Raw genomic sequence first — 13,719 nt, forward strand, 5'->3', positions numbered from 1 at the left:
TAAAACCTGACCTGTACTATTTTCTTGCCCACATTCATGGGCCAAAGATTGTAAATGAGACTACCAGAGCCCAAAATATTTTTCTCCACCCTTTACCCCCAAATTCTGACAGAGATCACAACAAAACATTCTGAATCTTCAGGAAGATAGAGATGATCAGTTTTCAGTAATACTGAATTGGTATTCCTAAGTAGTATCAATTATAACATATAGTTATTAGTTCAGAATGAAATTAGATATTAAAAGTTTTGAGTCTGGATGAAATAAAAACACATAAGTAACTGAGTAAACAGCAAAGACATAAAATTTGAAAATGCTGATTTACCTTACTTATATTTTCAGAGAGGGTGTATAATGGTGAAAATTTTCACTACTGAGAACTATAACTATCCTTTCCCTCTCTCTTCATCAACTCACAATCTACATTATTTTATAGCATTTTTAGCAGTGGTTCTCAAACCTGGCTGTACACCAGAATCACCTAAGGAGTTTTTAAAAATTTCAGTGCCCAATGTAGTATGCATACCATTACTATTAAGTCAGAATCTACGTTTTAAAAAGTAGTTTTAAAAATCCCAATGATTGCAATGTACAGTCAAGGGTGAAACAATCTTCAGGTGAATTAAGCAATTCATTCTTTGCAATTAGGTGCAAAATATATTGAAAAGTAACCATAAACAACACATACACAAGATCAGTAATAACTTCTTCTCTGTGTAAAATATCTTGATATTCCAGAACTTTAAACATTTTAGTGCTTTAAAATTATCGATGCGAAGTTCTCTTATTTTTAGAATCCTATAGTCAAAATAAAGATAATTAGGGACTTCCCTGGTGGCACAGTGGTTAAGAATCTGCCTGCCAATGCAGGGGACGCAGGTCTGAGCCCTGGTCCGGGAAGATCCCACATGCCACAGAGCAACTAAGCCCATGTGCCACAACTACTGAGCCTGCGCTCTAGAGCCTGAAAGCCACAACTACCGAGCCCGTGTACCACAACTACCAAGCCTGCACTCTAGAGCCCGTGAGCCACAACTACTGAGCCTATGTGCCACAACTACTGAAGCCGGCATGCCTAGAGCCTGTGCTCCGCAACAAGAGGAGCCACCAAAATGAGAAGCCCGCACACCACAACGAAATGTAGGCCCTGCTCGTCGCAACTAGAGAAAGCTCATGTGCAGAACGAAGACCCAATGCAGCCAAAAACAAACAAATAAATAAATAAATTTAATAAAAAATAAAGATAATCAACTGATTCAAAGACAATTTAATCTCTAAGTACATAAATAAAATATGAAAAACCTATTTCTAATTTAGGACAACGTCATGTTAACTACAAGAGTTTCTTTTAAACTGTTTAAACACGAAGATAACCATGATAACAAAATGCTTTAAAATATTCACTTGTTGTTGAATACAGGTACTTTGATTAAGATATTTCTTCTCTAGAAATGCAAATCTATGGCCCAAAGAAGAAAGGTCTGCCATTTTAAACAAGTATCATACCTAGGATAACAGGAAATTAGAAACTTAACTTTCCTATCTATGTTTCTCTGTGGTGCTCTAAGAGCACCCATTGGAGACTGCTGATAGTTGCTGAATCTGGGATGCTGCCAGACAACTTCCTTTAAAATTCTCCAAACCACTGCCTACTATTTTTATTCAGTTAGAATCCAAACAGAATGTTTTGCTTTCACCAGGTCTCAACTTTTTTATTAAAACAAACAAAATCTCTCCTCCCTTGAATATTCATTCTATATATTATTTTCATCCAGGTGGGATAAAAAGAAATTTGACACGTTTTAAAGTTTATTAAACTTTAAACAACAGAAATAAGAAACTATTTCCTTGAGACTATAATTAGGCAATAAATCTGGGAGAAATAAAAAAAAAAGAAAACCAAAAAAACCCCCCACGTTCTTTAGGAGAGTAATAAAATCAATTTTTTAAAAGGAAAGCTTCTAAGAAGTATACTTTTCTTTTTCACTTCTTATCTGAGACCTATCAAAAAGAGGTTAGTGGAGTCATTTAAAAACATGCTTAATTTAAATCTTTTGCCCACAAGGCTACCCCTGTTCCATCTACTGTAGTTACTGCTGTATTAATCCAAATTATTTTAAACTAACTGTATGTACTAGATAATAGTACAGTTACAGACTAGTACAAATCTCAACCTCTCCATCAATTCTTCTTTGAAAATTCCAGTTCACTGTGATTCTCCTCTCATCTTTTAGTGCTATAGCATTCAGTTATAATTTAGTCATATATTGTCTTAAAATACAACCCAAACTTTATAGTTACAGTATACACAGTGAACTATAGGCTACAAATTTCTATCATCTCTTGAAATTAATCTCAAAATATACATGTAACGTATAATACTGAGTAAAAACTATCAATACTATCATTTTAAATGAAGATATGAAGCTATTGAAAATCAACATAAATGTTATTCATTTTTCTATCCACTGAAAGTAAACTATCCAAAAGCCTGTTTCAGAAATGTGTTGCCGACAAGACTCAAATATTTTTTGTGAGTCTTCATCAGAGACCAAGGTAACCTCCTTACCTAATTGGTATTCTCTGGAAGACAACAGATAAAATGATATAAAAGCTATGAGCTAGGCAAATGCGTGTTGCTTGTCTAGCATGAAAGAGACAGAGAATGAATGGGAATGAATGAGGATAGTTAATAATTTACAAACTGTTAACCAGCACAGCCCATGGGAGAGATTCACTTCCCACAGTGTCTCAGATAGAAATTTCCTGGATACTAGCTATCAGAAGTGTTTTTTGATTCCCAAGAAAGTTATTATCCTGTTATTAAGAAACTCATTCTCAATGAGAAATCATTAGAAGCTTTTTTTTTTCTTAATTTTATTTATTTTTGGCTGTGTTGGGTCTTCGTTGCTGCACGCGGGCTTTCTCTAGTTGTGGCGAGCAGGGGCTACTCTTCATTGTGGTGAGTGGGCTTCTCATTGCGGTGGCTTCTCTTGCTGCAGAGCACGGGCTCTCGGTGTGCGGGCTTCAGTAGTTGCAGCACACAGGTTCAGTAGTTGTGGTGCACGGGCTTAGTTGCTCTGTGGCATGTGGGATCTTCCCGGACCAGGGATTGAACCCGTGTCCCCTGCATTGGCAGGCGGATTCTTAACCACTGAGCCACCATGGAAGTCCCAGAAGCCTTTGATTTTTAAAAACCAAAGTTCATTTTGAGTGAAGTGAATCCACCAAATTGAAGACTAATCTGTTTTAATCTAATTTTTGAAATCTACTAAAATGAAGACTAATCCCTGGATCTATGATGGCTTGATAAGGCCTCCAAGGTAAAAAAGCCTATGAGACCTTGTGTAAGCAGAAAACCAGTGTTTTACTTTGTAACAATAGCTCATAAATCACTGTTCTTGTGACACTGAGTTTTTCATTTGTATTTTCAGCTAGATGAGAAGCTAATGTGGGAAAAGCATTGCATCCACAATAGTGCCTAGCAGTTTTCAGTTTAATCTCATCATTGACTTAATTACTTCTTATTAAATATTAGCCAGGTGAATGAACAAGAGCCTTTAATCTTACCTTCACCTGTCATCTATAAGGAATCTTTGATATTAATGAGAACTTCTAACAACATCATTCTTACCCACCGGTTCTCTATTATGCATTCACTGAACCAATTACCAATCCTGAAATGTTATTTCAGGATAAGTGAACTACTGAAGATGGTTTACCTTTGAGCTTCTCCCACATGAGCACATACAACTCCAAAGAGCTTGACTGCAGAGCTAATAACTGATAGTGTTGGAGGTAAGGGCTTAGGCACCGAATCTCCCTCTACATCTTTCTCGTAAATAGAATAAGGGTCATATTCGAGACTTCCACAAGAAATACCATTACCAAGCAGGAGCTAAAAGAAAAAAAAATTACATATAAGGTTTTAAAACCACTGTTCAGGACTTCCCTGGAGGTCCAGTGGTTGGGACTCTATACTCCCATTGCAGGGGGCATGGGTTTGATCCCTGGTCGGGGAACTAGGATCCCACATGCCACAAGGTATGCCCAAAAATAAAAATAAAACCACTGTTTAAAGATTGAATCAACCCAAAGAGTTATTGAAAAATGACCATACCTGTTCTTCAATAAATCTATGGTCAGTATCTTGTAGCAAAGGACTTAATATTAGAAGATCATCCTGATGACAGAGGCGTGGAAGTAAAAATGTGGATGCTGCCACCTGTATATCAGGGGCAGTCAAGTCAGCAGCCAGCTCTCTGAGGACAGCACAAAGGTATCCTGTTGAAGCAGAGAAAAAGGGCAATTAGCAATTTAGTAATAGCAGTTAACTAGTCCAAGAATGGGGTTAAAAAAGCCCCGGCTGAACTTTAATCTACATATCAGCTAACTTTAATCTATCACAGCCAAAGCTAATATATCTCCTCCTTGAGGATGTCCTACCGATGAATGGCTCAACTATGTGTTGCTGGTCACAAGGACAAGAATAGACATCTCAAAGTATGTGTATATGTATACTTCGTGATACTGAATAAATATTACACCCATTTTATTTAAATGACATAAAGCATAAAAACAGAATGAAAAAAGAGGAATAGATACAAAGGCAGAAAAAGAAGGCATAATAGTATGACACCCTAACACCCCACCATCCCAGCGTATGACTGTCACTCATCCTAATCAGCTGGATTAACCTCATTCACCTATACTCCCAATCTACTGTCTCACCACTACCCATATTATTTTGAAGCAATCCCTGGAAAGCATATCATTTCATCTATAAATATTTAATCGTGTATCACTAGACTTGAGGACATTTTAAACAATCTCATTATCACAATTTCGTGTTTTAAAAATCACTAAACATGGACTTCCCTAGGGGTCCAGTGCTTAAGACTCCGCACTCCCAATGCAGGGGGCCTGGGTTCGATCCCTGGTCAGGAAACTAGATCCCACATCCCACAACTAAGAGCCCACATGCTGCGACAAAGATCCCACATGCCGCAATGAAGACCCTGTGCAGCCAAATAAATACAATGAATAAATAAATAAAAATCACTAAACATCAAATACACATTCAGTGCTCAAATTGTCAACTGCTTCATTAATGCCTGTTTTTGTTTGCTTTTTATGTTTGAATCCAGACCTAAGTGAAGTATACATGTTGTAGCTACCTGATATATCTTAAGTCTCTTTCAATCTCAAGTTCTCCCCTCAACTTTTGTTGCCCGTAATTTATTTGAAGAAATAAGATTATTTGTTCTATAGAAGTTTTTATAGATTATAGCCCCCAAGGTAATTTAATTTGTTCCTTTAATGTCTGCATTTTTTTGTAAATTGGAACCTGGATCTAGGGAGGATTCATCTTTTTTTTTTGGTTTGTTTGTATTTTGGGTGCCAACCTAGTTCATAGGCAGCATTGAGATTTTCCTTGAGACATGAGACAACGTATGGCTGTCTCTTTTATATATACGGTTGGAAAAACTGGTCCAATTATCACACTGATCTAAGTTACCATTTCAAAGATATTTATCCTACTTTCTGATGGATTCGCAATAGAAAATTTTATCCACCTAGAGCATAACTGACTTTTGCTAGCTTGTAACTTAAGTACTTTAGGAAAGTGTAAAAATCATCTTGGAGAAACATTCACTTTTGGTTTTAAGCAACACTGTCAGAACGAAATGAAGACTTGACTGAGTCTACTTATTAGAAGTGACAGGATGAGTTAGGAAGGGCTCACCTCCCATTATTTTCTGTATTATTAGTAGTGGTAAGAGTAGTAACAACAAATATTTATTGAGGATGTAATATGTGTCAGTAAATGTCCTAAAAGCTTTACATATAGTTTTCATAACCACCTCAAGAGGTCCAGTTAGTACTGTTATTTTATTAGGTAAGGAAACAGGAACAGAGAGTCTGTTAATTGCCCAAGGTCACACAGCAGTTACATGGCAGAGTTTGACTGAAACACAGGCAGTCCAGGCGTCAGAACGTAAGCTTTTAACTATCATGCTCATTCATACATTCAAACTGTGTTTAATATAATATACAAAGATGTTATTATATATAATCCTCCCTTCAAGAAGACAGAAGAGTTTCCCTGGTGGCGCAGTGGTTTTAAGAATCCACCTGCCAATGCAGGGGACATGGGTTTGATCCCTGGCCCAGGAAGATCCCACATGCCACGGAGCAACTAAGCCCATGTGCCACAACTACTGAGCCTGCACTCTAGAGCCCACGTGCCACAACTACTGAAGCCTGTGCTTAGTAGTTCAGGCCTAGAGCCTGTGCTCTGCAACAAGAGAAGCCACCAAAATGAGAAGCCTGAGCACCACAACAAAGAGTAGCCCCTGCTCGCCGCAACTAGAGAAAGCCCGCGCACAGCAACGAAGACCCAACGCAGCCAAAAATAAAAACAAATAAATAAATTCATATATATATAAAAAGAAGATATAAGATACTAGACACACACATGTTAACTATAAAATGAAGGTAGGAAGTACTAAGTTTCATAGAGGATGAAAAGAGAACTGCTGAGGTTAGAGAAAGGAGAGGTTACACAGAATTGGGGACAGCAGACAGGGATAATAAAAACAATGAAGCAGACGAGAGTTGCTTAAAGGAATGTCTGTTAGTTTAATTACCAGTATAGGATACTCAGAAAAATAATTTTGTTGGTAGTACAATACGCAAGGTATGTTTGGTACTACAGCTAAATGTGACAACAGTGGTAAATCTCCATTTCTCATTTAAAGTGACTGACTGCTGGCCTAACTCTCCCTGAACAAAGTACTCAAAGATGATTCAATTTTAAAATGCAAATATGCCTTTGTTGTAGAAATACATCACTTTCTGATGCTAATGAGGAGCAATTTTCAGTGTAGAGAAAATTAAAATACTTGAAAGGAGATCCATAACAAAACTAAGATAGGAAATAAAAATTAAGAACCCAATTTTCTTTTTTTGAGGTACGCGGGCCTCTCACTGTTGTGGCCTCTCCCGTTGCGGAGCAACAGGCTCCGGACGCGCAGGCTCAGCAGCCATGGCTCACGGGCCCAGCTGCTCCACGACATGTGGGATCTTCCCAGACCGGGGCACAAACCTGTGTCCCCTGCATCGGCAGGCGGACTCTCAACCACTGCGCCACCAGGGAAGCCCTAGATTTTCTTTTTTCAACAAGTTAGTTCATAGTAATTCCTGACTTCATTTCCCAGTGAACACTCTGGAACTGATTTTAAATCTATACACTAGTATATTAATTATTCCTTTAAGACTTCTGATTGCATTCCCAAACTCCAATTCTGAGAAAATAGTACAAGACTTTGTTTTTCTCTTTAAGTCCTTCAAGGGCAGACTTATATTATCATTTATCAGAAGATACACTGTGGATTTTAAGTTGATATCCTAATATTCCTATATGTTTAATGAAGACTTCAAAAAATCAATTTTTTCATCTGTAGTTTGAGACAGACCTACCACTAAGCTTTGTCTATTTATTCTCTACTAGGTTACTTATAAATGGATTGGCAGCACAGCATGAAACAGATCTATGTTATCTTGATTCTACTATTTACTGGATACATAAACTTGAGTTGGTTTTTGTAACCGCTTTGTGCCTTTATCTGTCAAATGAGGAAAATGTAACTAGCTCACTGTATTATCCTAAGATAAATGGGGTTATATAAACAATTTCTAGTACACCACCTGGCATACAGAAATGACTCTTGATACAGTTTCTGAGAAAGGGCAATGTACAATGTATCCACTTTTTTTCCAGAGAAGTAAATGCAAAATTCTTATTTTATATCAAACATTTTGCTAGGTACATTTGTGAACCAGGAAGAGAGGTGGTAGGAATAATATCACTCACATAATGATAAAGGCCAAGACAGAAATTATAAGTTAGTATCAATATTTTGAACTACTGTGGTATATATTATATTGCATTTGTTTGCAGAATAAAGATATAAAACAATAAAAGCAGTATTTTTACAAGAAATAGATTTGAAGAAACATTGACTTAATATGGTTGGTTGAAAATGATAAAAATTAAAAAAAAAATAGATGCTCCCATTAGAGACAACTTTCAGCTTTCACCTCTTAAAACAAGCATCTTAAGTTATTCAGTAGTAGTAGCAATGTATTTTCTTAAAACTGTATTTTAAATTTACAAGAAAAGTTTTAGAACTAATTGTAAAATAGGGGCAAGTTTATTTTACCAAATGCAGTATTCTAGTATTCCAAAGCCATCCTGGGCCTAATAAAAGCAAAACCTACATTATAAACTTAATAAAATCAATTATACCTTGGTATACTGTTCAAAATTAAACTTCTATCTGGGCAGAGTTAAGAATGGAATAGTGGAAGGAAACGTATACAACAGATAACCACTCTAGAAGGAAACTAGGAGTGGCCAAATTTCTAATAGATTTGAATTATATATTCTGCAGAAAACCCTGGAGTAGAATCAAGACCAATCTTTGTGACTCATTCTCTCCCACACAGTGAAACTAGGGACTTTTTCTCAGAAGAGAGAACACCGCAAGAAATGAAGAAGTAGTTTTTTTTTTTTTATGTATTTTATTTACTATAAAATCGTGAACACATGGGTTAAAACTGAACTCCCTAAACCTAGAAACAAAGCACTAAATAACTGCCATATAATTCATTTGTTCAGGTATTACTTTCCAGGCACTGTGTTAGCCACAAACAGTAAAACATTTTGGTGTAAGGCACATACCTTCATAGGTCTCAGGAGGTAATAAAATCAACAATTCATAAAGCCTCTGTCTATAAACTACTGATGGTGTTTTCAAAGGACTTCCGTATGTTTTTAGTATTGAAGAAAGCCTTAAAGTAAAAGAAAAAACACATCTTAAGTGTGTACGTTATACAACAACATATAAGTATTCAACATGTTGACATATAAAGTAGCTATATATAATTAGTGAACATTAGCGCTGCTTTTATTATTTTTTATAATGTGTGACTTTAAGTTAAAAGAGGAATTATAAGCATCACACATGAAAACTATTTTGCTGTCTTTTCTACACACTTCATAAAACTATATATTCAGCTAAGATTTCTAAGGCTGTATCTTATCTAGAAGCTGCAACTCTTACTAAACTCCAAAATTTACAACACTGCATTTGTGAAAAATAAAATCTATTACATAGAAAAGGAACAGGCCAAAGAAACAAACAAATTGAAGACACAAATACCTAGAGAAAAATCCAACTGTCTGTTAGAAACTTGATCTGGAATGTGATCACCAAATAAAAATGAATCCACAAAATCATAAAACAAATTCTCTTTTAACAAAGCACAAGCTAAGCCAATGTTTCCCTAAAAGTTCCAGTCATGAAATCTCTTAACACTTCCGGTCTTCACTCTCTTCTTTCATGTTCATGTACTTTTTTTAAATCTTCTATTCATTCTCACTACTGGTATTAAGACATCATTTTACTATTTACTATTTACTATTCATTCAACTAACAAATATTTATTAAAGGATTACTACTCTTTGCCAAGGCACCATGTTATCAACTGGTGTACAGTTTTCATCCCCTGTAGCAATACACAAATTCAATGGAATTACTTTTGTTGTGCCACTGGAATAAATCCACTATGCTGTCATGGAATGAGGTTTCCAGGTACTCTTAAGAAATTCTGGCAATGTTTATTCATTTGTATTTTCTAGAAAAATACCGCTTGCTTTTACTCGTTTCTAGATGAAAAGAAGAGTTATCTTTGACTTGTCATTTTATTAAAAAAGAAAAAGTTGGTTCCATTTTTTATCTTTCAGGTTAGTAAACAACATTTATAAAACCTGGGTAGAAGGTTTTTAGTTATGAAAGCTAAGAATAAATCCACTGTAATTTTGTACTTCTCTAAAACAAGATTGGAAGAATTACAGCTGACATATGAAAACTATTTAAATCATATTGACAAGACATTAAGAAATTACAAATTATATCCTTAAAAATCCTGCAACATTCATTTAGTTTAAATACAACAGAATTTAGTTCAGAATTTAGTTCAGAATTTAGTTCAGGTTGTTTGCATGCATGTGTTTAAAGAAAATAAGATGTATACAACAAAATTAGAACTTAGGAAAGCATTCCTAGGGGTTTCTGCTTCTATAAGTAGGGCAGATTAGAGTCTCTGAAGGGCCTTCCTCTATAAATACACTTAGATCCTGGATAAAAGATAATTAGCATTGCTAGACTTGAAGAAAGGGACTTTTCCAAGGCTTAACTCCCACCCCACCAAACAAACAAACATAAAATGCATAAAACAAAACATGAGCTAAAATCAGAGTGGGAACACCAATACCAATACCAACAAAAGAACTTCAATTGAGCTTGTGACCCTGGCAAGGTAGTGTTGATAAATGGGATCTCCTGAAGGTAGTTTAAATGGTCCCAGGTCCTGACAGAGGCAAAGGCCTATTGAATTAAACCCAGCTGAAGAGAAAATTAGTGAACTGGAAGAGACAGCAGAATAAATCACCCAGAAAACAGCAGAAAGAAAAGGAAAAAATATATATATTAGAAAAAGATTAAGAGACATGGAAGACAATACAAAAAGACTGAAAATTTGTTTAATGACAGCTCTGGAAGGAAAGTTTAACAAGAACGGAAAACAGGCAATATTTAAAGAGATAACAGCCACTTTTCCAGAACTCCTGAAAGACATGAATCCAACGAAATATACAGCAAATTGGATAAAGAAATTCACAAACTGCCAGTTTAAAGCAGAAATTGTGAGACTCAATTTTTAAGAACTCCAATTATATGCAGTTTATGATACACCTAAAAACACAGTGACATGGAAAAAGACATACCACACATATAATACTGTAAACATTAGACTTTAATCAAAAAGTATTAACTAAGGACGAAGAGAGTTATTGTATAATGATAAAAGATTCAACTCATCGGGAAGATATAATTACTTTCTCAAAATATGAAAAAAGAAACATAAAACTTTGGAGAAAAACTGATAAACCCAATATCACAGTGGAGTTTAACATGTCACTCTCAATTATTGATAGGTTAAACAGAGAAAAGGTTAGTGAAAATAGACGGAACAATGTGACTAAAAGAACATTTGTATAGAGCAAGTCTCAACAAATTTAAAGGACAAGTAACATACAGATCATATTCACTAAGTACAATGCAATTACGTTAACAATCAATAACAAAACTGCAAGCTAAAAACTGTTGCATACATTCAGAAACTTAAAAACATACTTCTGAACAACTTCAAAGAAATTATAATGAAATTTTAAAACACATAAAATGGAAAAAATAGAAATAATAATTTCAATACTTGTAGAATTCAGCAACTGGATTCTTACAGGGAAAATTATGGCCTTAGCTTATATTAAAAGAATTAAAAGAAATTCAGTGAGCTAAGCATTCAAATTAAGCTGTCAGAAGAAGAACAAGAATTTAAGAAAATGGGAATAATAACAAGCAATAATTAATGAAATAGAAAACAAGTTCAAGTTTCGTTCACAATGGCGGAGTAGAAGGACGTGCACTCACTCCCTCTTGTGAGAGCACCGGAATCACATCAGGACCCAGGGGAAAGGAGCAGTGACCCCATAGGAGACTGAACCAGACCTACCTGCTAGCGTTGGAGGGTCTCTGCAGAGGCAGGGGGTGGCTGTGGCTCACTGAGGGGACAAGGACACTGGCAGCAGAAGTTCTGGGAAGTACTCCTTGGCATGAGGCCTCCCAGAGTCTGCCATAAGCCCTAGCAAAGAACATGTAGCCTCCAGTGCTCGGTCACCCCAGGCCAAACAACCAACAGGGAGGGGACGCAGTCCCACCCATCAGCAGACAAGCAGATTAAAGTTTTACTGAGCTCTACCCACCACCAGTTCCTCCGATCAGGAAGCTTGCACAAGCCTCTTAGATAGGCTCATCCACCAGAGGGCAGAGAGCAGAAGGAAGAAGAACTACAATACTGCAGCCTGTGGGATGAAAACCACATTCACAGAAAGACAGACAAAATGAAAAGGCAGAGGACTATGTACCAGATGAAGGAACAAGATAAAACCCCAGAAATACAAATAAATGACGTGGAGATAGGCAACCTTCCAGAAAAAGAATTCAGAATAATGGTAGTGAAGATGATCCAGGACCTCGGAAAAAGAACGGAGGCAAAGATCAAGAAGATGCAAGAAAGGTTTAACAAAGACCTAGAAGAATTAAAGAACAAACACCTAGAAGAATTAAAGAACAAACAAGCAAAGATAAACAATACAATAAATGAAATGAAAAATACATGAGAAGAAATCAATAGCAGAATAACTGAGGCAGAAGAAAGGATAAGTGACCTGGAAGACAGAATGGTGGAATTCACTGCCATGGAACAGAATAAAGAAAAAAGAATGACAAGAAATGAAGACAGGCAAAGAGACCTCTGGGACAAGATTAAAAACACCAACATTCACATTATAGGGGTCCCAGAAGAAGAAGACAGAGAGAAAGGACCCGAGAAAATATTTGAAGAGATTAAACTTCCCCAACATGGGAAAGGAAATAGCCACCCAAGGCCAGGAAGCACAGAGAGTCCCATACAGGACAAACCCAAGGAGAAACATGCCGAAACACATAGTAATCAAATTGACAAAAATTAAAGACAAAAAGTAAAGAAAAATTACTGAAAGCAACAAGGGAAAAATGACAAATAACATACAAGGGAACTCCCATAAGGTTAACAGCTGATTTCTCAGCAGAAACTCTACAAGCCAGAAGGGAGTGGCACAGTATATTAAAAGTGATATAAGGGTAGAACCTACAACCAAGATTACTCTACCCGGGAAGGATCTCATTCAGATTAAACAGAGAAATCAAAAGGTTTACAGACAAGCAAAAGCTAAGAGAATTCAGCACCACCAAACCAGCTCTACAACAAATGCTAAAGGAACTTCTCTAAGTGGGAAACACAAGAGAGGAAAAGGACCTACAAAAACAAACCCAAAACAATTAAGAAAATGGTAATAGGAACATACATATCAATAATTACCTTAAATATGCATGGATTAAATGCCCCAACCAAAAGACATAGGCTTGCTGAATGGATACAAAAACAAGAGCCGTATATATGCTGTATACAAGAGACCCACTTCACACCTAGGGACTCATACAGACTGCAAGTGAGAGGACTGAAAAAGATATTCCATGCAAATGGAAATCAAATGAAAGCTGGAGTAGCAATATTCATATCAGATAAAATAGATTTAAAAATAATGTTACAAGAGACAAGGAAGGACACTACATAATGATCAAGCGATCAATTTAAGAAGAAGACATAACAATTATAAATATATATGCACCCAGGGGCTTCCCTGGTGGTGCAGTGGTTAAGAATCTTCCTGCCAATGCAGGGGACATGGGTTTGAGCCCTGGCCTGGGAAGATCGCACATGCCACGGAGCAACTAAGTCAGTGTGCCACAACTACTGAGCCTGCGCTCTAGAGCCCGTGAGCCACAACTACTGAAGCCCACATGCTTAGAGCCCATGCTCCGCAACAAGAGAAGCCACTGTAATGAGAAGTCCGCACACCACAATGAAGAGTAGCCCCTGCTCGCCGCAACTAAAGCCTGTGCGCAGCTATAAAGACCCAATGCAGCCAAAAATAAAAGAAATTAATTAAAAATAAGTAAATAAATAAATAAATATGCACCCAACACAGGA

The 13,719-nt window shown here is 36.5% G+C and overlaps 1 protein-coding gene across 8 annotated transcripts in view; it reads right to left on the reverse strand.

Moving 5' to 3' along the window:
• Window positions 1-13,719, reverse strand: part of HEATR5A (HEAT repeat containing 5A) — a 111,670-nt gene that overhangs the window by 45,603 nt on the left and 52,348 nt on the right. For all 8 annotated transcript variants that reach the window (XM_033409919.2, XM_004282136.4, XM_033409921.2 and 5 more), the window contains 3 exons: window positions 8,747-8,856; window positions 4,121-4,284; window positions 3,723-3,898 (listed from right to left, as the gene is read on the reverse strand). In XM_033409919.2, coding sequence (XP_033265810.1) covers window positions 3,723-3,898; window positions 4,121-4,284; window positions 8,747-8,856 — 450 coding nt within the window. The remainder of the gene's footprint in view (window positions 1-3,722; window positions 3,899-4,120; window positions 4,285-8,746; window positions 8,857-13,719) is intronic.

Source organism: Orcinus orca, chromosome 2, assembly GCF_937001465.1.
Source record: "Orcinus orca chromosome 2, mOrcOrc1.1, whole genome shotgun sequence".
Lineage (NCBI taxonomy): Eukaryota > Metazoa > Chordata > Mammalia > Artiodactyla > Delphinidae > Orcinus > Orcinus orca.